We start from the raw sequence: 23633 nt of genomic DNA, 5'->3' as shown, positions 1-23633 counted from the left end.
TGCCAGCCCAAGGGCAGGGAGGGGGGCCGGCCACCTCCGCCAGGGCTCTTCGGCTCAGGCTGACCCTCGGCTCTTGGGCCAGAGGAGGCTGCAGGGAGGAGTCCTACTTGCTCCCGGGCTAGGACAGAGCAGGGCGGTCACTCGCTGCAGGCGGGGCCGGGCCCTGGGTCCCCGCGCGAGCCCTCACCGCGTCGTGGCAGGAGGTGTAGACGATGTCCACCGAGCTCATGTTCTCGTCCAGGAAGTGGCGGCGGATGGCGATGGCGTTGCAGCCGCAGCAGTTGTCCTCCTCGATGGTGACCCCGGGGGCGAAGCGGGGGCGGGAGGGGCAGAGGCAGCACCTGCGGGGGACACCAGGAGCTTGGGGGCCGGGGAGCAGGCGGTGCTCCGACAGGGCGCAGCTCCACCGCGGGCCACCAGAGGGAGCCAGCGGCCAACCCATGCTCCCTAGGAGCGGCGTCTCCGGCCTCATCCAGAGCCTTCACCAGAGGCCTCTCTAGGGCAGGCGGCCAGGGGAGAGGCAGGAGGAGCCCGATTCCCCTAAATCCCCCCCGGGGGGCCCAGTGACCTTCCCCCAGCCTCCCTCCCGTTCTGGGATCCGTGGAGAAGCCCAGGAGCCTTAGGGCTCCCCCCTGGACAGGGAGGCCGGACATCGTGGCCCCCCCTGCACTTCCTCCCTCGCCGTGGGCCGGGGCCAGCCTCACTCATGGGGCAAGTTCCCTAAGCTCCTCGTGAGGATCAGATACGAGCCGCGAGCCGCTGGGGCCCCGGAATCTGCAGCCACCTCATCGCTCTGGCTGGAGGAGGGACCGGCCCCCTCCCCGGGACGCGGAGGTAGCGGCCTTGTCCGGTCCCAGCGGCCGGGACGGGGCCCTCGCGGACTCCGGCCCGGGGAGGAGCCCGTCTGGGCCCCGAGGGATCAGCTTTGCGGAACTACTGGCTTATTACGAAGGAGGTTCTCTTCCCCTCTCTCTGCCGAGGCAGGTGGGGCTAAGTGACTCCCCCAGGGTCACACAGCCAGGAAGCATCGGGTTTGAACTCGGGTCCTCCTGCCGCCAAGGCTGGTGCCAAAGGCAGGCGCTCTCAGTGACTCACTGGTAAATGGCAGTAATTTTAAAAAATAGAAAAAACCACTAAAACATCAAACAAGATTCAGGAACGTGGCGGGGCCGAGCGCACGCTGTGACCCTGTGCTGAAGGATGCTCTTTATCAAGGGCGGCCTCCAACCGACATGATCCAAATCGGGCGAAAAGCCCCCAAGAAGGGCCTGGGCTCCGCCGCGGGCCCCTGGGGCCTCTGCGGGCCTCGGAGGTTCCAAAGGAAATAATGACGAGCTTTATACACTTGGGAGGAACTGGGGCGTGTGTGTGTGTGTGAGTGTGTGCGTGTGAGTGTGTGTGTGCGTGCATGTGTGTGTGTGGATGTGGAGTGGACAGGCCAATCACATTCAAGCTGGACGGGGTCCAAGAGGTCACCTGATTCGAACCCAGGGCCCTGGCAGAGGAGCGGCCTCCGCTCTGGACGGCAAAGTCTTAAGCGTCTAAATGAGGAACTGGAGGTCTCAGGACCCTTCCTAGCAGATGCTGGCTCCTGCCTCCAATTGGGGGGCAAAGCGGGAACGGAGGGCCGACCGTCTGACCCTGAGGGCCGCTCATGGGGCCGGACCGGGACGGAAGGGCGGAGGGACCCCTGCTTGGGCGCACACCCTTCCAGCTGAGGGAGGACGGGGCGTCTGGGACAAAGGGCTGCTGGAGGCTTCCTTCAGCCTCCAGGGCTTGGCCATGGAGGCTGAAGGAAAACGTTCCCTTTGGGATCAGAGCTTCCCCCGGGCACCCCTGAGGTTTGGAGGCAGCCACAGGGTCGAGGAACGTCCAAGTCATGGGGAGCGACCTCTGAGAATTTCACAAGAAGGCAGGCTCGATGTTAACAGGAGAGGGCTCTGCCCCGTCCTGGCCCTGGCCACCGCCCTGCCCAGCCCCCGCCTCTCCCTGCCAGGCTGGCATGTGAAGGCCAGGATCACCAGCCCTGGGACCCAAGGAGGAAGCCTCTATGGGATGAAGGCCCGTTCCTTCCGACCTGCCGAGGCCCAAATGGCTCAGAGCCTAAAACCTCCGGGAACGTGGTGAGCAACCCTCAGGCTGCCCGGCCAGAGCCACGGCTGACCCCGGGACCGCGGTTCTGCGGCCTGGCCCTGGCAGCCGGCCGGAGCTGGAGGGGAAGCCCCGAGGCGCCCTCTGAGCTCCCGGGCTGCCTCTAAGGCCAGCTCTGCCGTGGCTCCCACAGTGAATGTCTAAGGTCCCTCCCGGCTCAGCCGTTCTGCCTTCTGAGCCCCCTCCATCCTCTGCTCTCTGGTCCGGGGTCCTGCTTTAACCTTCTATGTGACAGCTAGCTGACGCCAATCTGAGTGTACCGGGAAGTCCCGCTTTCTGTGCCGCCCCTGCCAGAGGGCCAGGGAAGGCTTCCTCCGGGGGCCCCGGACGTCTCCTGGGCGGGGGGCAGCGAGGGGACGCCCGGCGGCTCGGGGCTTCGGTGGCTACCGCCGGCTCTGCACGGCCACGCCGTCTGCACGCCGGGCTAGACCGGCGGCCCGGGGAGCTGTCCTAGTTCAGGGCCCCAGCCGCCACGGGAACGAGCGGTGCCCTTGTGAGGGAGGGCACCGTGTCCTGGCCCACTTAGGAGGGTCTGTCTCTGGAGGGGGAAAAGGAGGGGCAAATGTGCTAGCGAGGGACGGCAAGGAGACAGGAGTAGGTCAAGGATGCAGGCGTCCGCGGGACACTCTGCTCTTCCAGCCCAGCTGTGATGCTCTGAACTGGGTCAGATGAGGGATGGAGACGTTTCATGGAGCCTCCCTCAGGGCCTGGGGAAAGGTGCCAGGGCTGGGGGCACTGCTGGAAAAGGGCATTGGATCCGTGCTTTTACTGTTGGTTTGCTTGGGGAAGAAAGGAAGGGAAGAAAGGAGGAAGGAAGGGAGGGAGGAAGGAAGGAAAGAAGGAAGGGAGGGAGGGAGGAAGGAAGGAAGGAAGGAAGGAAGGAAGGAAGGAAGGAAGGAAGGAAGGAAGGAAGGAAGGAAGGAAGGAGAGAATCAAGGAAGGAAGGGAAGGAGAGAATCAAGGAAGGAAGGGAAGAAGGGAGGAAGAGAAGAAGAGAAGAAGGAGAAGGAAGGGAGGGAGGAAGGAGGGAAGAAAGGAAGGAGAGAATAAAGGAAGGGAGGGAGGGAGGAAGAAGGATAGAGGGAGGAAGGAAGGAAGAAGGAAGGAAGGAAGGGAGGAAGGAAGAAGGAAGGAAAGAAGGAAGGAAGGAAGGAAGGAGAGAATCAAGGAAGGAAGGGAGGAAGGGAGAAAGGAAGGAGGAAGGAGAAGAAGGGAGGGAGGGAGGAAGGGAGGGAGGAAGGGAGGGAGAAGGAAACAAAGAAGAAAAGGAAGGGAGGCGAGAGAGAGGGAGGGAGCTAGAGTAGGCCACAGGGGCTGGGGGAGGCAGAGCACGCACTTACGAGCAGGACCTGGCCAGCTGGCAGAGGCCGCAGGCGGGTTTCCGCATCAGGTACATGGGCCAACCATAGGCAGCCAGGGCAAAGAGCATGTAATAACAGACCTCTTTGTAGCGAAGCATCTCGTGCTGAAAGAGAGGAGGGGGTGGTGTCAGGCCCGGCGGGAGCGGCCCCTCCCAGGGGCCCCGGCGACGGCCACCTCGAGGGCCGAGGTAACGGGGAAGGACTCGAGCTGTCGCACGGCAGGAGGCCTGAGGAGGGGGGAGCCGGAGGAGACAGTAATTGCATTTCTCTAATTATCTCCGCGCAACGAGGTCGCGAATCCTACAGAGACCCGTCCTATTGCGTCAGTCTCAGGATTAATGACTTGGGGACGAGGCCTCGGCACGGCATGCGCTGGGGCCCGTCCTGAGGAGAGCCAGGCGGCCAGAACACGTCCCCGGGTGGGTCCAAGGAGCCCGGCTCCTGGCCCAGCGGCCGCTGCCGGGGGACGTGGGTCCTGAGCCCCCGGAGCGAGGCTTCCGAGGCCATGGGCGGGGCGAGGACGGCCGCCGGTGCCCCCAGGAGAACGAGCCCCGCTCCCGTCCCCTGTCCAAGCCCTGGGGCAGGCGCAGAGGCGGGGGGGGGTGCCTGGGGGTCCCCGGGCCAGGCTCGCCCCGCGCTCCGCCAGAAGCCAGAGGCTCCGCCACCTCCGTGTGCCCGGGAGCCCCGGGCGAGGGGAGAGCAGGAGCGTCTCCTGAAAGGGGATTAGTCACCTTGTAAAAGTTAAAAAGAGGTTATTAGTCATCTTGTAAAGTTAAATAGGTAGCTCCTTAATCAGGGCCCAGAGGGGCGGAAACATCCCTGTCTTCTCGTCTGCTCTTCAGGAACAAGTGCAGGGAAGGCAATTATCTCCTTGTGCGGAAGGAAGCTCCCGCCCTGGGACGGCCGCTGGGCGCCCGCTGCCTCTGAGGGGCCCCGAGGGCTGAGGCTCCCTCGGGAGAGGGGTCCGGGGGGCACGCGGGCCCCCATGCTGGGCGGGGGGAGGGGGGCGAGGCACAGGAGGGGAGCATCCTTGGGCCCTGGCAGAGCCTGCTCGGGTCTCCCCGGCCCGGACAGCGCTTAGCACACACCGAGGGCTTAATAAGTGCTTGGCCACTGACTGAGCAAAGCCTCGGGGAGGAGCCGCGATGGCCTCTCCTCTCGCGGTCTTTAGTCAGTGTTTCGCCCGAACGTGCCCCGCGGCCGGGCCCAGGCGAACGGATGCGAGCTCTGAGGAAGGGCTGGGGGCAGCCTGTTCGGGAAGAGGGGCCGCGGCAGGGAGGGCGAGAATGGGACCCGAGCCGCGGAGCCGGCGCCGAAGGAGGGGAGCCAGGGAGCACGGAGCGGGTGGGGGCGGGGCAGGCTCACGGGCCACACAGGCGTCACCGGAACCTTTCGGACTCACCGAGTTCTTGAGGTCCAGGTACTTGGTGTTTCGGGTGACGGGCATCCCAGACAGGAAGGCCAAGATGTCGTTGTTGGCCTGTAATGGAGCACGGGGGAGGGTTAGGGTTAGAGGGGGGCGCCCCCACCCCGGGCGGGCGCCCAGCGGCCGCTTCCTCTCAGACCCCCCCGACATCCTCCGTCCCCCGTGGGCCCTCTCCCACGGCATGATGGCTAATGTGGGCTCATGTCTGCCTCAGGCAGGAGCACCCCAGGCCCGTGCTCCCCAACAGCATGGAGCCCACCTGGGGCCAGCTGTCCCAGAATCTCGGGCTCCCAAAGGCTCATCCCACTGGCCAGGGTTCGAGCCTGGACCTGGAGGAGGCCCCATTTAGGGAAACTGCCTCTCACCCCCCGCCCTCCAGGGCTGAGCCCAGAGATTGGAGGGAGCCCTTCAGACTGTCAGGAAGCTCTTACCGGGCTCAAGCTCCCTTGTCCCTGAAGGTGAGGGCACCAGAGCCTGAGGGCCCGTGGGGGGGGGGGAGCAGCTGCTCCTTCCCCTGGGCCGGCCCCCGTGGCCTTGAGCTTGGGGTCCCCTAAGGCCCCCAGACCTTGCCTAACATTTGAGAACACTCTGCTCCCAAGGGGAAACCTTTGGGGAGCAAGAGGAAGCCAGGCCGTGAATGGGGGAGGCAGAGGGGCCGGGGGGCCCGGGAGGGGGAGCGGGGCCCTCGCACCTCGTCCAGCACCGCGTTGCGCTTGGCCCGCTGTCTCTGCCTCAGAAGCACCAGCCCCGCGATGATATCAGACGGCACGATGTCGAGGTCTCGGAAAAACTCCGCAAAGAGGTAGGCGATTTCTGAGTAGGCGTCCTGAACATCCGGGGGCGGAGCCCGGGAGAAGGGGGAGAGCCCGATCAGTCAGTCCTCCTCCAGGAAGCCCGCCCTGGGGCCCCCACCGGGACCTCCCCCTCCACCCTGTCCCTTGTGTCTCCTCCTCGGCCTCCGCTGAGCTCATGGCCCGTTCCCGGACGAGTGTGGGGCCTCCAAACTGGGCCCCAGCTTCTCCCCGCTGCTGTAGCCAGTTACCCCCAGGGTTCTCTCGGGCATCAAGAGCTCCTCCCCCGGCCCTCCTGTGATCCCGCCACACAGGGCACCTGGGCAGCCCTGACCCGGCCTTCACCCTGGCTGTCCCTGACGCCAGGAGTGCTCCCCAGCCCTCCTCCCCGGGCAGGTGGGGCCCTTCTGGCGGGAGACGCGCTGCTGCAGGAGGGGTCAGCGCCCGCCCCCTCCCAAGGCTCTGCCCCCCCCGGCCCCCCTGAGGTTCTGTCACCCCCCGCCCCGGCTCTGCCCGCCCAGCCGCTGCAGGGGAACCGGGGAGGGGCGGGCGGGCCCTCACCGACTGGGAGTCCTTGGTCCGCGTGCAGCAGAGGAACACTTTGAGCCGGCGCGACCAGCTGGTAGCCTGGCCCTCTTCAAGGCGGTGCCTGTGGGAGTCGGAGCCAGAAGGACCCGTCAGGGGGCCCCGATCAGGCCGCAGGGGCGAGGGGAGGCCCCCGGGAAGGGGCCAGGCGCTCAGACCCCAGCCCAGGCCTGTCCGGGAGGATGGAGGCTCTGAGCCCCCCCGGAGGCCCTCCGTCCCCGGCAGCTCTCCCCTCTGGCTCCGCGCTGGGCCCGTTCTCTTTTGGAGGAGAAAGAACAGAATCCCCATCTCCTTTCTAAGCCTGAAGGAGACTGAGACTGGCTCCGGAGCAGGACACGGGGGGCGCTCCGAGGAAAGGGCGTCACTCCCTGCCTCCTCCGCCCCTGGCCCGGCCACACAAGCCCACGGAAGAACCGCCGAGTGTCCGGGAGGCCGCCGGCCTCTGACCGTCCTGCCCGGGGGCGAGGGGGCCTCTCGGCTCAGCCGGCCTCCCAGGAGGAAAAGCTGGGGCGGAAAGAGTCCGAGGCTGCTCCTGGAACTCTCCAGCAGGGCCGGGCCGGAGCCAAGGACCCGAGGCCGGAGCAGAGCAAACCGCTCGTCCCCGGGGCCGCCGGCTGGGCCTGAGAGGGAGCGGAGGGAGGAGCTTCCTGCAGAGCCGCCTGGGAGACCAGTCAGGCCCTGGGATCCTGCCCAGGCCGGCCCTTACTGATTGCCCCCAAAAGGGCCCCAAGGCCTCGAGTTCCAGGGCTCCTTGACTGGCCGGAAACACCGGGGCTCCTCAGAGCCACCTGGGGCCGCCAGGACTTCCCTATGACCTGGGAGCAAAGGACGCTGGGATGGCTTCCGGGGCCCCCAGCACAAAGGCCCGGCCCTTACGCGGGGACCTGGAGCTCTCCAGGGCAGCTGACGGGCACCGGAGCGTTAAGTGGCAGCTGGAGGCGGCGGGGGCTGGCTGTCAACTCCGAGGCCGCCCAAGAGCTCTTTGATTAAAGCTTCGCAACCACAAAGCCCCCGACGGCAAGAGAGCACACTGTGCGCCGGCCGCAGCCCCGGAGTGGGCAGGAGCCCCTCAGGGAGGAGGGAGCAGGGCATGGAGGAGCCCCTGGGGAGGAGCAGAAGGGTGGGCAGGAGCCCCTCAGGGAGGAGCAGGGCAAGGAGGAGCCCCTGGGGAAGAGGGAGCAGGGCAAGGAGGAGCCCCTCAGGGAGGAGGAGCAGGGCAAGGAGGAGCCCCTGGGGAGGAGGGAGCAGGGCAAGGAGGAGCCCCTGGGGAGGAGGGAGCAGGGCAAGGAGGAGCCCCTGGGGAGGAGCAGAAGGGTGGGCAGGAGCCCCTCAGGGAGGAGGGAACAGGGCAAGGAGGAGCCCCTGGGGAGGAGCAGAAGGGTGGGCAGGAGCCCCTCAGGGAGGAGGGAACAGGGCAAGGAGGAGCCCCTGGGGAGAAGTGGAAGGGTGGGCAGGAGCCCCTCAGGGAGGAGGAGCAGGGCAAGGAGGAGCCCCTCAGGGAGGAGGAGCAGGGCAAGGAGGAGCCCCTCGGGGAAGGAGTTCTGAGCTAACCGGACACTGAGCTCACGACTGCTGGCCTCAAAGAGACATGGAGGGGGCCCATGAGCAGCCACAGGGTGTGGTGAGCTGATTCCTAAGCGCTGAGACAGCCGAGGAGGGAGCGGCTGGAGAAGCCTCCTTCTACTTCCCCTCTCCTCTTCTTCCTCCTGCTGCTCTTCCTCCTCCTCCTCCTCCTCCCTTCTCCCTCTCCTCTTTCTCCTCACCCTTCTTCCGCATCTCTCCTCCCCTTCTTCTTCCTCTTTACCCTCTTCTTCCTCCTCTTCTTCCCCTCCCCCTTCCTCCTCATTCCTCCCCTTTCTCCTCCCCTTCTTCCTCCCCATCCCTCCTTTTCCTCCTCCTCCTCCCCTCCTCCCCCGTGTTCGGAGCACGACCCCTAATTTGCCAGGGCAGAAGGCGGCACTTGGGGCTCACGACGCCCAGGCCTTTGTACGACTGTGGCCAAACATGGCCGCCTTCGCCTTCTCTGTTAAGCCGGAGCCTTCCTGGGCCAGAGCCCTTCCTGCGAGGAGCCCTCCCTGCCCGACATTCCGGGCGCGGCCCCCGCCGTCCCTCTGCGTCCTCCCGTAAGGTTAATGGGCGCTGGGAGGCAGAGGGGGCTGGGGCAGGGGGGAGGGGGAGAGCCCTGCGCCTCGGTCCCTCCCTGGGCTCCTTCCCCTGCGGCCCCGGCCCCGGCCCCGGCGGGGGACTGACCGCAGGTTGTACGTCCGCAGGTTCCGCTGCCTCCTCTTGGTGGCCCTCAGCTTGACGAAGGTCCTTCCCGTGGGGTCAAAGACACACAGGACGGTGATACAGACGCTCAGGATGACCACCCAGTTGCAGACGACCATCCCTGGGGCGTGGGGGTGGGGAGGGAGGAGGGGGCAGTCAGGGCCACCGAGGCTCTCCTTCCCTCTCCCTCCGCGGGGGGAACGGGAGCCCCCCCCAGATGCCCGGACACAGAACAGCAGGAAGGAGGGAACCGTCAGTGGGTCTCAGGGAGCACGTCCCGTAAGGCTCCCCGCCCCGTTTGCACCTCCGAGCCTCAGTTGCCCCCTCTGGCTTCGGGTCCCAGACCCTGGAATCCCAGTCACCCCCGGGGGGGTGGCCCCTCCCCCTTCTGGGCGCCGAGGGCGGGGACCTACCAAGGGTGACATTCTTGGCAGTGACATCATTGCAGGAGGTGTAGTAGTGGGTGAGCCAGACGATGCCCACGATGGCGTAGATGAACTCAATGAGCAGGATCGCTGCAAGGAGAGCAGGGCCAGTGTGTGAGGGTGTGCCGGGGGGGGTTCTGTGTGTGCCTGGGGAGGGTGCCAGGGGCACGTGCCAGGTGTGTGCCCAGGGGAGGGTGCCAGGGGGCATGTGCCAGTGTGTGCCCATGGAAGGTGCCAGGGGGCAGTGCCAGGTGTGTGCCCAGGGGAGGGTGCCGGGGGCACTGCCAGGGCACGGGCGGGCCTTACCCAGGCGCACGTAGAGCACGTACTGCATGGACTCGCGGGGCTCCGTGTAGAGGATGCCCCCCCGCATGCTCAGCCAGATGATGGCCATCTCGGCGATCATGCAGCTCAGGAGGATGCCCAGGTAGCCGCGGCCGTGGTCCACCAGGTTGAGGGAGCAGGCTTCGTTGGGGTTGTACGCCAGGCCGAAGAGTACCACGGAGAGGATCACAAACCTGCCGGGTGGTCAGCGGTGGCCGGGTGGTCAGTGGCCGTCCGCGGCCCTCTTCCCAGCACCCCGAGGACATGTGGGCAGACGGGCAGCGCGCCCGCAGATGCTTCCCTGCCGAGGAGCCCTCGGGGCCCTGCGATGGTAGGTTAGACCATGGAAGGGCCCAGCTGGGTCCCGAGGGGCGCTCGCGGGGAGGGCGGATTCTGAGAGGAGACGCTAAGGGGGCTCCAGGGTCTGGGGGGCTGCCCCCCTCCCTGCCGGGGCCCGGCACTCACCAGGTCGTATGGAGGAGGAAGAGGAAGATGGCCGGCAGGACGAGGTCATCGCTGCCCACAGACCAGCGCCGGCGGAACACCACGATTCCGGGCATGGCGAGCGGGTCTGGGGAGGCTCAGCAGGCGCGACGCTCACCTCCTGCGGAGGAGCAGAAGGCGTCCACACGTGCCCATGGCCCTGGGCACGGGGCGGGGGGCAGGCCCGGGCCTGCCCCTCAGTGACTCCTCCTCCTGGGCTCAGTGCGGGGGCGGCGGGGGAGGGCTCGGGGCAGGGGGGCTCCCGGGGGCAACGGCCTGCTCTGCCCCCCCCCCAACTCTGCGCCCGGGAGAGGAGGGAAGGACCCGGGGCCGGGAGCAAGCGCCGAGTCCCACTCTGGCTACCCGGGGACCTGTGCCTCCTTGGGAAAGGGGCTGCCCCTCTCTGGATCTCAGGACTCCCCGAGACTGTCACGGGAGCCCAGGCCTGGAGGGCCGGGCGGGCGTCCCCAGTCCAAGCACAGGAGCTCTGCCGGCTGGGCCCGGGGGCCCGGGGGAGGGTCCAGCTGCCCCCCACTCTCAGGGGTCTCGCAGCCGACAGCCAGCCCTGCCCCTCCAGGGGCTTCTCCAAACGAAGCCCAGGATGAGGGTAGAGATGAGGAACAACTGGGCCCAACCCGGATCCTGGGCAGAGACCACTGTCCCTGAGCACGCAGGGGACGCCGCGGCGTGGGGGAGCCAGCGCTTAGGAAGGGCCTGCGGGGGAAGAGTGTGTTTCCTCCAGACTAGAACCCCCTGACCCAGGTCGGGGGAGACCCCCGGGAAGAAGGAGCTGTGGGCCAGCCCGAGGTGCCTCCTGTCCGGGGCCTGTGCCCATCCATGGGCACTGGCGGGATCCCAGAGGGAAGTGCCGAACGCCTCATTTAGCCAGTATGGCCCCTGGGTGGGCGAGGGGGCGTGGTGCGGGCACAGCTGCCTCACCCAGTCACCTGGGGCTCCTCTGAGTGAGCGGGCGGGTGGGCAAGCCGGGGTCCGGCCTCCTCCCCGTCCCCACTCCCCCTCCAGAAGTGACATCATCCCAGTCTCTGAGAAGACCGAGTGCGGATTCTGGGAAGAGAGGAGGAGGGAGAGCGAGCGAGCTGGAGTGGGGGTGGGGGGACAGAGGGGCCCGGGGCTCGGCCTAGAGATCCCCCTCCTCCTGAAGGCCGGCTCAGAGCAGCTTGGAGCACAAGAGGGTGCTGAGGAAGGCAGGGGCCGCCCTCCGGGGCCCAGAAACAGGAGCCCCCCAGAGGTGGGCCTGACCCAGCGGGCCCTCCCAGCCCCCTGCGGCTGCAGCCGCCCACTCAGCCCCAGACACTCATCCCCAAAGGGGCGCCGAGCTCCGGCCTCTCACACACACACACACACACACACACACACACACGGGCTGCGGGCCCTTCGAGGCCTGGGGAACGGAAGCCACTCTGAGGGCCCCTCCCCCCGGCCGGGCCCCAGTGGAGCCCAACGAACACCCGCCGCTTCCCTCTGCTCCGGCCCGGCAGCGCCCCCCTGGGCTGGCAGCCCCTCGTTTGCCTACTCGTTTCCTGGCAGGCCCCGGGAGCCATCAGAGTGAGCCGAGATTGCCGAGTCCTCCCTGCTAAGCGCCTGGCACTGCCAGCCCTGCCACTCCCTGCAGGCGAAGGGCGCGGCCGTGGCCGGGGGCGCTCATCCCTGGCCCCTACGGAGCCCTGGGCCCGGAGCTCCCGCAGCCCCTTGCCCAGGGGAGCCCGGCCCTCTGCTCTCCGTGGGGAGCCGCCACTGCTGGGGGCGACCCTCATGCCTCCCAATCCTGGCACCGGTGTGACCATCTCTGCCCACGTCCTGGGAGAGGTGGGGGAGGGAGCCGCCCAAAGGAGCCTCCCTCGAGAAGCGGCCGGGGTCCAGCTCCGCTACGCGAAAGGCTGGCGCCCCCCGGGCCGCCCCGACACAGACCTGGCTCGGCGGCCCAGGGGCTCCCCCAGACACCCGCCGCTCCATCTCGTGACTCATCCCTTTGGGAGAAGAGCTGCCTTCTCCCATCAGGCGCTCCTGGCTTCTGTGATCCCCCCACACTCCCTCCTCTCCAGGTCGGGCTGTGACTAGATCCTCCTCTTGCCTCCTGGGAAGGAGAAGGGTAGCACAGAGGTCAGGAGGAGGCTGGGAAAGAAGCCCAGCCCAGGGAGCCCGGAGCCTGGGGGCTCGAACTCAGCCTTGGGGGCTCCAGAGTGGTCACTGGATGCACAGGGTGACCCTTGAGGGGCTGACCTGCAGCCCACCGGTCCCTGGGAGCTCCTGGGACAGAGAGAGGAGCCGGAAAGGGGAAGCAGAGGCCCAAAGTGGCTCATCCTCCGGGCCCCGGGCTGGATGTGGGGAATCCTAGGATCCCTGACCTAGAACCAATGGGCCCGAACCCCTCTTTCCACTGGGTCCCACAGAGGGGGCCTGACTTCCCCAGACCACGGGGATCTGGCTCTGGGGGGCCTTTGTCCACCGGACTCTGCCAGAGGGAAATGGGAAAGAGAGCCCAGGTGAGTCTAGGGAACTCTGGGGAAGGGGAGGAGGATGAGGCAGAGACAGAACGGGACCCCCGCTCAGAGGCAGCCCGTGAAGAAGCGGATCCCGCAGGCAGCGGGGAGGAGCTCGAGGATCCCAGGGGTGACCTGGTCAGGCCCGCCCTGAGGAGCGGCGTGCTGGGCACGGGGCCGAGAGGCCGGTGAGAGGCGCCCCTGGTACTGCAGAGCGCGAGGGCCGGCGGCTCCCAAACGGGGCCTCGAGGCACGTGCCGAGCCGGCTGCCCCGCAGGGCCCGTCTCCCCTGCTCCCGAGGCCCTCCCTGGGCCCCGCCAACGTCTGCGGTTCGCGGAACAGCATCTCCCCAGGAGAGCCTCTGGGACTCGGGGCTTCCTTTCTAGGTCACCTTCAAGGAGGTCACAGCATGAAGGGGCTCGACAGAGGGGAAGCCGGCTCGCTTGGCCGGCTCCGGGGAGCTGGGAATCCGGGGAGCTCAGGCCCCCAAAGAGACGGATGGTGGGGGGAGACTCCTCGCCCTTCCCTCGGCTCTGTTCTGGCCTGAGTAGACGCCCCTGCCCAGGCTGGCTGAGCTCTCTGGGGCTGGGCTGGAGGGGAGGCCGGCCAGCGGGGTACGGAATCGGACCCAAATGGAGGCTCTCTTTGGCCTTCGTTACCGGGGAGCACAGAGGGAGCAGAGGCTGCAAGCCTGACCCAGACAAAGCCTGGGGTCAGATCTTCGGGCCGTAAGCCCAGCCTTGCAGCCCACGCTACCAAGGGTCACAGACCCGATGACAGGGAACTGAGAGGACCTGAGCCAACTCCTGCATCTTACAGTTGAAGAAACTGAGGCACACAGAGGGAAAGAGGCCCCAAGGCTGCCAGCGGCTGCCCCGGGCCCGGGGCCCAGTCTGTTACGGCGCGCCGCTGGTCCCCCAGCTTCCTCTTCTCACCGAACTTCTCCGCAGCTCTCCCTGGCTCAGCAACTGGGTCACTCACCCCTCGGGAGGGGTGGCCGTCTAACGCATGAGCAGGGAGACCCCTGGTGGGACGTCTGGCTCACATGGAAGGATCACGTAGAGCTTTTGTCTCCTGTCTTCAAAGCCCGAGGGAGCTTCCTCGCTGTCGATAAATCGGGAAGGTTCTGGGGCCGCGGCTACCTGCTCCCCTCTCTCGCCCCCGCCTCAATGGCACGTGCCGTGGCCCACTCTCAGCTCTCATCCCTCGCCGGGCTGCTGCGTCCGATGCTGCCGACCGTCCTCCTAACCCTCTCTCCTCTCTAGCTGCTCCTTCTCAGTCTCTTTGGGCCCAGCATCCCGGCCCACCCCAAAGCTCTGGGTGCTCCCCCCGGCCCCGTCCTCTCCCTCGCTCGCTTGCTGTCCAGCTCCCGTCTCCGTGCTGCCGGCCCCCGGCCTGTCTCTCCCGGCCCAGCGCCTCCCCTGAGCTTCGGGCCTGCTTCTCCAAGGGCCTCCTGGCCATTTCCAGCCGGCTGTGCTACATCTTCGAGCCCACATGACCAGAACAGAATTCACTGCCCTTTCCCCCAAAGTCACTCCTTGCAAACTCCCCTATTTCTCTGGAAGGCCCCCGTGCTCCCGCCCCCTGGGTTCTGGCCCAGTTCTGCTCCGGCTCCTTCGCTGCTCACTCCCCTCAGCTCCACCTCGACAACAGCCGTCCCGGCCAGGTCCCTTCTCCTTGTCCAGCCTCCGCGCCCGCTCAGGGCCCTCCCTGCCCCTTCCCCGGCACACGCAGTGACTGATAACTGCTCTCCCCCCTCCAGCTCACAGCACCCGCCTCCCCCATTAGAAGGGAAGCTCCTCCAGAAGGGTTCCTATTCCCTGTCTCTGTGCCCCAGACCTCAGCAAAGGGGCCTCGTCCAGAGGAGGCGCGAGAAAATGGTGTCGCGGGACCCGTCCCGGAGAGGTCCCCCACGGGGAACAGAGCGAGCCACCAGCCATCGGGCGGCCCTGGATGGGACGTGGCTACTCTCTCAAGAAGCTGGCAGGCGCCACGATCCCGAGAACTCACCCCCCCACCCCCAGAGAGCCTGGGAGTCCAGTGGACAGAGAGAACCAGCCCTGACAGAGGAAGACCAGGCCGCACTGTGGGCAGCTAAGTGGAGAGGAGATGGATGGCCCCGAGAGGGGGCGTTTCTTCACCTGCCAATGGAGCCGGTCACTCTCCCAAAGCTCTAGGAAGGGAGCTGGCCCCGGGAGGGCTCTGGGCGCTCCTCCCACCCCAGGAAGGGCCTTGGCTACATTCTTTATGCATAAATGGCAAGAGTAAGGGAAGGGAAGGCAGGGAAGCTGAGTGAAGCACAATCTCTTCCTGCCCCGGAGCTTTCATTCTTCCATCTGGACAGGGTCTTCCTTCCCTCCACGGGGCCTTCAGGAACATCCCTTCGTCCTAGTCTCACGAGCGTTTTTCTCATTCTGTAGAGGAGGAACCGCAGGCAGACTTCCCCAGCCGGCCCACGGTGACATGACAAGTCAGCAGCAGCGCAGTGGGAGCCCTTCACTTGTCTCACTGCCTCCTGGGCTATTATCACCGCGATGATTTTTAATGCACCTCGAGTCCTCGGCACTCCCTCTAAAATGCCCCAGAAGCCCCCGGGGCAGTGCCATTACGCAGCCCCACGAGGCCTGTTCTCCTGCCTTTCTCCTTTCTCGCTCCACCTCCCCAAGGTGCCTCAGAGCCAGCCGGGGGGAGCCCAGCCGGGTCTGAAAGACACCGGCCGGAACGAAGGAGGAGGGGGGAGGAGAGCGCGCTCGCGTGGGTTTGGGGCCGGGTGTGTTCAACCCAAGCTGGAGGCCCGAAAGCTGCCGATTTTCACACATCAGATGGGCTGGAGCAGAAGCAGCGTGATCTTGCCCAGGGCTGGGTCCAGATTCAGCACAAGAAGGGCCTTTTTACAGAGCTTCTCCAACATCAGCCGGTGGAGTCAAGGAGTGGGACTGTCTGGGACACGGGGTCTACCTCGGAGAGCTTCAAGCACCCAGAGTTGGTGGCTCCTTTCCCTGCCAGCTCTTCTGCCTCCAACCCCATCCTCCAAACAGGGAACTTCAGGGCTGGGTCGGGGGTGAATCGGGGGGCAGAGGGCCCCTGTTCGGGGCAAGCCCTCTGGGAGGGCCGGGGCCAGGCGGCTGGTTGTGGCTCCTCCACTCCTCTTCCTCACTACAGTTCCATCTAGTCCCCGGCTTCTTGTTCTCACGCTAATTATTTTCCATTTGTCTACACTGAACTCAATGTGCCATCTGCTGCTGGCCCAGTCACCGACACCAGCCAACTCTGTTGGAATCTGCTGCTTTTGTTTCCTGGGATTTGTCTGGGAAATGAGGAACATATTGCAGAGATATGAGAGGGGTCTTTAGAGGTCCTCCGGCCCCTCCCCTGGAGGCCCTTTTCTCTCCTCATCTCCTAGCTTATGTTCCAGGCTAGTGGCCCAGTTGGTTTCAAAAGTTCAAGTGTTTTCCGCGAGGGGCCGTCCTGGTTCTGAAAGCCGGCCGGCTTGTTTTCCATCAGAAACGCGCTCTCATCCCTCTCGGCCTCTTCCTCCCGCCGCAGGGCCCATCGGTGGCCAGTTGCTGTGTGGGTCTGAACTAACCAGGCAACCGGGGGTCAGAGGCAGCGCCTGCATCCCCTCCCCGAGGCCGATCTGACCGATGGGACCCCCAGCGATGAGGAGCTAAACGTCAAAGGGCCTTGGAGAAGGCCCCCGGCGCCTCTCGTAACGATGATGAAAGGCTGGTTTTTGTGAAACTCGACAACCGTGTGTGGTGAGCTGGACCGCACTGGGGGGGAGGGCTCTGTTCTTCCCCAGAAGGAGGGAAGGACGTTGATAATGTGAACGAAGCGCCCCGAATCCCACATTCCCCAAGGGGCTTCTCGCCTGGCTCCACGTGAGCTCCGAACGAGCTCCTTCCTAAGACGTGGGGCCAAGAGATGCTGAACATTCTGGGGCCATCTTGGAAGCAGCACCAAGTGGCCTCCAGTCAAAGGGGGATCCTAGGCTGGGCAAGCCCAAGGCTCAAAGGCCCCCGGGCCCGGGGAGCTTTAGTTACGGGGCCTCACCGCCTTACCGGGCCACTTATGGCCAAATTTGTCTGATCTAAAAGCTCTAAAAGATGGACTCTTGCTTCGAAGAGTGAGAAAGAGGGAGAGAAGAGGAGGGAATGGGCCGGTCCAAGCTGCCATTTCCCCAGAGGACAGCGGGGGGTCTGAGGGCGGCCTCCAGAAAGGCTCAAGGCGGCAGAGATGGGAGTCAGAAAGCCCGGGAGGCCGGGGGCTTCCACCAGGTCCAGTGATCAGGGGAAGTTAGTGCAGGTCAGGTCAGAAAACTCTTATCTCATTTAAATCATTCATGTGGCAAACAGACTGGGGCCGCTTCCTCCTGAACTTGATGAAGACAGAAGGCGCCCGCTCCAAGCTTCCTTAATTTAAAAAGGACGGCGAGCCTCTCCGCCCCTCACGGGGCTCCACGCCAAGCCGCACCAACCGGTTCCTTCGGCTTTCTCTCGTGCATCTTCCCTATCTCTGAACCGCCGAGCTCGCACCTCCGAGTTCTTTCCCTGACCCCGGATCCCGCTCCGGAGGCCCCGAACCCGGACCGTCGGGTCTCTCGGGGCCTCTGAGAGCAGCGGGCTGCAGTGGGACTCTCACCCAGCGCCGGCTCCCCGAGGAAGGTGGGACACGGGCCGCGCCAGCGCCGCCTCCCCCCCACTTCCTCGACTTCGCCCCATTTGCTCACAGTCCTCTCGGATCTTCCCTCTGTCTAAAGGGCCCTGACTCTTGCCTATGAATCCTCTGCATGAGCGAGAGCCCGGAGCCGCTCTGTCTCACACCCAGGCCGGGGGTGGAACGAGCCCGCGAGATCTCGCGTCCCCGGGCGCCTCCTCGCCAGCCCAGGGCCCGAGGCCCTGCTCCGGTTTCATTGAACCTTCTGCCCGGGGCCACACGGCAGTGGGGATCAGGTGTCCGTAACAGGAGCCCTTCTTGCAGTCACGTGGGAGGAGAGGACACACGTGTCACGTCCCTGCTGCCGGGAGGGGCCCGCAGGCCCAGAACCCCGAGAGCGGCCCGGGCGTCCCCGGAGACCAGAGTGCCGGCCCAGGCGTCCACAAGCCCTCGGCCCGCCGCTCTTGCAGACTGTCCGAAGGCCAACCGGGCCCTGGCAGATGTTAGGGAGAGTTGGGTCCCAGGTTCACCCCTGACCCCAGATCTCCGTCGGGAACAAACCCCGCCAGGTCGCTTATCTTCTCGCCGGTTTAAGCCAGGGTTGTCCCCTGGGGACAGTCTCTTCTTCCAAAGGCCCAGGGGCCCCTAGAGGAAGCCCCCTGGTCCCTGCCGAGGCCCCGGGTCCAGAGCCTGAGGACACCAGCCCCTCTCGGGCTGAGCAAACCCAGGTCCCCAAACTCGGGCGGCAAATTGGGGGCCTTGTCCCAGCCGAGCAGCTCCCCGCCACAGGCCTTTAGCTTCCCCCCCACCTCTGCTCTCTGTGGGCCCAGGGGGAGCAGAACCAGGGGCCGTGTGGAGCGCTTCCTTCCCCAGCCTCTCCTCAGCCTCCCTCGAGGCTGGCCTCCGCCCAGCACGGTGATCAAAGCTTCTCAGAGCACATTAAAACGCCTGATGATGGGCTGCGAGGCTCACACACACACTCACTCTCCCCCCTGCCCTCCCCCCCTCATCTTCACTAAGGCCCAGACCAGGCAAAAACCCTTCTCTTGCCTAACATCTGCCTTCCCCACCCCCCGGCTGATCTAAAGATCCCCCAAGGCCCAGACTGGGGCTGCCCACAGGTGCCGGACCTGGGTCAGCTCAGTGTCCAGGCTGGGGAGGGGCCTTGAGGGCGGGTCACCCAGGACTGGCTGAAGGAGCCTCGGGGCAAGCGTGAGGGCCGCCTGCCCAGGAGGCAGGCAATCCACAGAGACCCCCCGGAGGTGGTGATTCCCCCCAGTACTCCTCAGGAGCGGCCATCACAAACTCCCCCCCAGAACAGCCATCACAGAGGCCCCCAAGGGGTCGTTATCACCGAGGCCCCCCGGGAGTGGCCATCCCCGAGGCCCCCCCGGAGGCAGCCATTACTGAGACCTCCCAGTGGCAGCTGGCTGGCCTTTTGGGCCGCCTTGGGACCCCGGGGAGGCGCGGTCCTGACCCTGCAGGAGCGCACTCGCTCCCTCTCCCTCCCAACAAACAGGAAGAGCTGACCCTCCTGGATCCCGAGAGCAGGGCGCGGACTCATCCCCGGCGTTCTCCGGTCGTCTTTCCCAAGGACAAACACAATCTCCCTTCCGTTTGATTCCTGACAGTTCCTTCATACGACGAGCGCCCCACGGACATCAAACCATTTCCCAGGAGCCTTTCCCAAGGCGGACGAACTGAGGCTCGCAGCGAGTCCGGCGCTGGGCCCACGGCCGGCAGACAGCCGGGGCTTCCGGGGCCTCCGCCACCCCTGCCCGCCGTCTGGGGGCGCTGCCCTCGGCCCAGGCTCCCGCACCTGCAGCCGGCACAGGGGGCAGCGGGTTCCCTTCAGCCCAGAAGCGACCTCGCGGCCCCGACCCCGGCCTCCCCGGGCCGCCCTGTCCGCACCATTAAGCGCCGCGGACGCCAAGGAAGAGGAGCTGTCCCTTTCACGGCGGCTGAGATGCGTGGAAGCGCTCGGAGGGGCTCCCGCTAAGCCACAGGCAATGGCCCTTTTAAGGGACACGCTGCCAGAGCGGGGGGAAATCCGGGCCCAGGCCCGAGGGCTGCTAATGGGCTCCCTGCCTGGGAGCCCGGGACTGGGGCGGGGAGGGGGGAGAACAAGGACGCTGCTTTGGACATAAGCCCCGACCCCCCAGGCTCGGCTGGTTCTGAGCCTTCCAGGGAACCTCAGGAACAAGGACAGGAAAATCACATGGAGAAAGCAGGGGGGCAAGAACTAGGGGCCATGGCTGGGGTCTGCACAGCCTCCCAGAAGGCAGAAGGCCAGAAAGAGCTGAGTAATCTGTCACTGCGGGCAGTGGCCGGGGATGGGGGGCTCGGAGGTCTCCTGGGCGCCCCCTCCCCCCAGCCCCCCGACCCCCCCTCACTGCTGCCATCTCAGGGGGACACTGACCCTCAATGCGTCTGGCCCCCAATGGGCGCACCCGGCCCTCAGCGCCGCCCGGGAGCAGCGAGCAGGGGCGCGGAGGCAAATGTTGCGCCAGCTAACAAGAGCCTCCTCAGCTGCCCCAAGGGCAACGGGCTGCCCGCTGCCGTCTCTGTAAGAGGCCGAGGCTGGGCAGGAACGCCGCATGAGGGCCTGGCGCGGAGCAGAGGAGGCTGGGAGCCTGGATGCGGGCACTGAGGGCGTGGGCCGGCCCTGCGTCCCAGGGAGCACGGGCAGAGAGCACGGGGTAGAGCACGCATGGGCAGGGAGCACGGGTAGGGAGCACAGGTGGGGGAGCACGTGTGGGCAGGGAGCACAGGCAGGGAGCACAGGTGGGGAGCACATGTGGGCAGGGAGCACGGGCGGGGAGTGGAGCCCTAGCCTCCCAGAGCCGTCTCAGGAAAAATTCAACTGGCAGCCCTTCCTGCCAGCCGTGGGCAAGCAGGCTCAGAGCACAACGGGCACAGTTGCTGTGCCCCCTCAGCTCGGACGCGGGCTCAGTGGCACAGTGGAAGGAGCTTGAGGACACGGGTCCGATCTCGGCCTCTGAGAGCACTAGGCTAAAGTGGGAGAGCTGCTCCTCCCCACAATCCTCTCCTCTCCACAATGGGGGGGCTGGGGGATCCCCAGATTCTGCCTGGCCAAGGGCGGCCATAGCTGGTCAGAATCCCCCATCACTCTCAGGTCCCTGATACTTCCTTGACTCACCTGACCTCTGATGCTCATTTTAAATCCATCATCCCTGGAACCCGAGCAGCATAAAACGCCGTGGCCCCGAGGGCCCGGGGGGGGGGCGCCTGCCCCAGCTCTCCCACCGCGGCCCTTCACTCTAAACGGCCCAGCCGCGATCAGGCAGCGCCGCCCCTGGAGCCCTCCCCCACCCTGAGGGGCGCACGCTGCAGCGATCCCCAATCCCTCAGCCCCCCGAGGAGGAGGCTCTCGTCCCCGGCCAAGCTCCCAGCCTCGCCGCCTCCCTAGGGAAACCGAGGCCCCGAAGGAGCCGGCTCCCCCACGCCGCCGCCCTGGCGTGACCGGGATTTGCCCCCTGCACCTCCCGGGGCACTGTGAGAACATCAGGAGAAAACAGAGGCTCCTCAGAGAGAAGCCCGATCCCTTTGTGGCCAGCGCCTTGGGGCCGACGGGGCCTGGGGAGGGGGGTCTTGGGGGAGGGGGCCGCGGTCGACTGCAGCTGGTTTGTTCCTTTTTTCTCTTTTCTGCTCCCGAAGCCGCAGTGGGGCCTGGGGCCCAGCTCATCCCCACGGGGGGCGGCCGGGGGCCGGTGCCCGCTGCTCAGCCCTCCTCGCCCACGGCTCCCTCGCTGTCTCCCCGGGGTCCGAGCGCAGAGCTTCCTTGCTGGCCTCAGTTTCCCTATCTGGGAAGGGAGGGCACCGGAGCCTGGGGCGGCCACACTGAGCTCCTTGGGGGGGGGCAAAGGTCTCTCTGAGGGTCTGGATTATGGCTTCATGCTGCCAGGGGAGAAGGGGCTGGGGGAGGGGGAAGGGGCGCCCCCTGCCCACCATGTGCCCCCCTGGCCCTGCTGAGGGGCGGAGTCCTGGGGGCCGAGCAGCTCTCCCCTTTCCGCCCCCCCGGCCCGACTGCAGCCTAGAGGCCCCGGGGGGCACCGCGCGCAGGCCGCCCGCTGCCGGGGAGCCGGGTTTCTCAGCGCCTGAGACAGTGGGCCTTTCTTTGCAGCTGGGCCCTGCCGGGCCTTGGTGCTCTGGTCGCTCCTCCCCCCGCCGGCTCTGGAATGGTCGGGGTCACGGGGACAGCAGAGCCACAAGCAGAACACGGCGTCGGCTTGGAGCTCCCCTAGCAGCAAGCATGGGGTCCCGGGCCCCCTGCCTCGCGCAGAGCTCTCATTCCCCTCCCCCCCATTCACAGTGTCCGTGGGGCCGGAGCTTCCCGCCGACATCCCCCCGCCTCCCGGCTCTCCTGACAGGGCCCAGGGCACCGAGGCCGCGCGGCCGGCCCAGACTCCTGCTTGCAGGGATCTCCCTGAGGGGCGAGGGGGACCCTCCTCTGGAGGGGGGACAGGTACCCAGGCCCCACCGGGAGAGCCAGTGCCCGCTCTGCTGAGCCCCGGTCGCCCTGCGCTGGGCCCGGGCTTCGTCCCTGACACACCGCGGAAGCCACCGGACAAACGGACACAGGGAAGACGGCCGCGGCCACATGAGCTCTCACAGCCTCCCAAGTGCCGGGTTCTGGCCAAGGGAGAAACCTATGCAGGACCCTCGAGGGGCTTTCATGCCCCAGAGTGAGGGGGGGTCACGAGAGAGGAAGCTGTCTGGGAGCGGGCCTAGGACAGCCTGGGGGGGTCTGGACTCGGCCAGCCCCAATCGTCAGCAGGTTCGGGGCCCAGCCCCAAGGCAGCCGCTGCCCGGCTCTGGCCTCCCGGCGACAGCCCCTGGGCTCCTCCGCCTTCTCCCAAAGGCCCGGGGCCTCCCTCCCTCCACGACAGACCCCAGGCCCTCCTCACCCCGAGCTGTGGCTCCCAGCCCCCCGGCTGCGGCCTAGAAGGGAGAAGCCGGGCCTGGGTGAGAGGCTGCTCTCTGCCTCCGTTGCTCCCTAACCTAACCCACTGTTGGGTGTTGCCTCAGGCCGCCCGGGGCCGGTTTGGCTCAGAAAGGCCCGGCCTCCCGGGGCATCCAGGACCGTCTCCGGTCGTCCTGGTCTGTATCCGGAGGGGAAAGTGAGCCGTGACCTTGCCCAGCCCTCCCCCCGGCGTCAGGGTCCCCTTGGGGAACGGAGGGCCGCGTTCACTAAGGCCTCGCCCCCAGCTCGCTGCCCAGGCCCCTCCGACCTGTTTGGGGGAAGCTGCGTTTCTGAAGCCGGTGGTCCCTGAGGTCGGTGGCTTTAATTACGTGGGATTCACAGGCTTCTAGTAAACAAAGAACGAGAAAGGAAGCAACTGGCTTGGGAAGAGTGTTTGTGCTGAAAACCCGAGAAGGGTTTGTTTTTCCCAAAAGCCGGCAGAGTGGCTGGGACCGAGAGCCGCTGCCCACCAGAAGCGGTACAAAGAGAGCGGCCAGGATGAAGAATTACAAAGGATTCGTGACGGTGCCTCGATGGCTCAAGATCCCTAATGCAGACCCCTAACCCCGAGGTTCCCCTCACGGGGAAGGAGCAAAGCTGACCAAAAGGGCAAGAGTCGGGGTTAAGGGAGCTGTGAGCCAGAACCACCGTCCCCAGGAGCAACTGCGAGTTGTAGCGACCCCGGTGCCCGTCCTCGGAGACCTGGAGACCGCGCTGCTGAGTGCACGCCCCAAGCGCCGACCCCTGACAGAGAGAGGCTCCCGACCTTTACAGCAGCGCGCTTAACGGCGGCAAAGAACTGGGAGCGAGAGGGACGCTGTCCGCTGGGGGCCGCCAGGCGTACCGTCCGCTACGTGGAATAAAGCCACGTGGCTGGGCCGTGAGAAACGGCGGCCGTGACGGAGGCAGAGAAGCCGGGGAGACGCCCATGAAGGGACGCCGAAGGAAACGAGCGGTGCCGGGAAACGCGAGAGCCAACCACGAACACAGCCACGTCCGCGCCGAGTCACGCTCGCACACACTCACATTCACATTCACACTCACTCTCACACACACTCACACTCACTCACACACCCACACTCACACTCACCCACAGTCACACCTACACTCACTCACACACTCACACACACACACACACTCTCTCACTCTCACACTCACACACACTCTCACATTCACACTCACACACAATCTCCTCTTCCTCCGCTCCTTCTCCAGCCACAGCCCCCGTCCCTGCCCCTTCTGAAAGCCCCCGCCGGTTACCAAGTCCCCGTTCACCAAACTGAGCTTCCCAGAGAACTCCCCCTTTTCTCTCTCCTCGGACTTGGTTCCCTCTGGAATTTCCTTTCGGAGTTTCCCATCCCTCCCAGGCCCAGATTTGTACAATTTTAGCCCCCAGAATCCCCCTCGAGGGATGAGAGATGAACCCCCTGAAATCTCCCCCGAGCTCGGATCAGACGCAGATTTCTTCTCCCAGTTACAAGCTCCAGGAGAGCGCGCCCACTTGCCTTTCCCCCAAATGTCCATGATTTCACCCCAGCATCCACTGCCCCCCTCTTGATGAGAACGCTCTCCTGGTGGCTCCTCTCTTTGGAAAGATGAAAATATTACGGCAAGTCAAGAAGTGATGGGCAGAGAGGCCCCGGCAGGTGCCGGCTAACTGAGGCACTCCTCATTACCG

At 66.1% G+C, this 23633-nt stretch overlaps 1 protein-coding gene across 3 annotated transcripts in view; it reads right to left on the bottom strand.

The window, feature by feature from the left end:
* DAGLA (diacylglycerol lipase alpha) overlaps nucleotides 1-23633 on the bottom strand; it is a 60364-nt gene that overhangs the window by 16612 nt on the left and 20119 nt on the right. For all 3 annotated transcript variants that reach the window (XM_051967155.1, XM_051967156.1, XM_051967157.1), the window contains exons 2-10: nucleotides 9797-9935; nucleotides 9314-9525; nucleotides 8996-9097; nucleotides 8565-8703; nucleotides 6291-6378; nucleotides 5630-5764; nucleotides 4915-4992; nucleotides 3492-3616; nucleotides 188-341 (exon numbers count right to left, since the gene is read on the bottom strand). In XM_051967155.1, coding sequence (XP_051823115.1) covers nucleotides 188-341; nucleotides 3492-3616; nucleotides 4915-4992; nucleotides 5630-5764; nucleotides 6291-6378; nucleotides 8565-8703; nucleotides 8996-9097; nucleotides 9314-9525; nucleotides 9797-9891 — 1128 coding nt within the window. In that variant the 5' untranslated portion in view covers nucleotides 9892-9935. The remainder of the gene's footprint in view (nucleotides 1-187; nucleotides 342-3491; nucleotides 3617-4914; nucleotides 4993-5629; nucleotides 5765-6290; nucleotides 6379-8564; nucleotides 8704-8995; nucleotides 9098-9313; nucleotides 9526-9796; nucleotides 9936-23633) is intronic.

This window comes from Antechinus flavipes, chromosome 6 (assembly GCF_016432865.1).
Source record: "Antechinus flavipes isolate AdamAnt ecotype Samford, QLD, Australia chromosome 6, AdamAnt_v2, whole genome shotgun sequence".
Lineage (NCBI taxonomy): Eukaryota > Metazoa > Chordata > Mammalia > Dasyuromorphia > Dasyuridae > Antechinus > Antechinus flavipes.
This window is presented reverse-complemented; position numbering and strand designations above follow the sequence as displayed.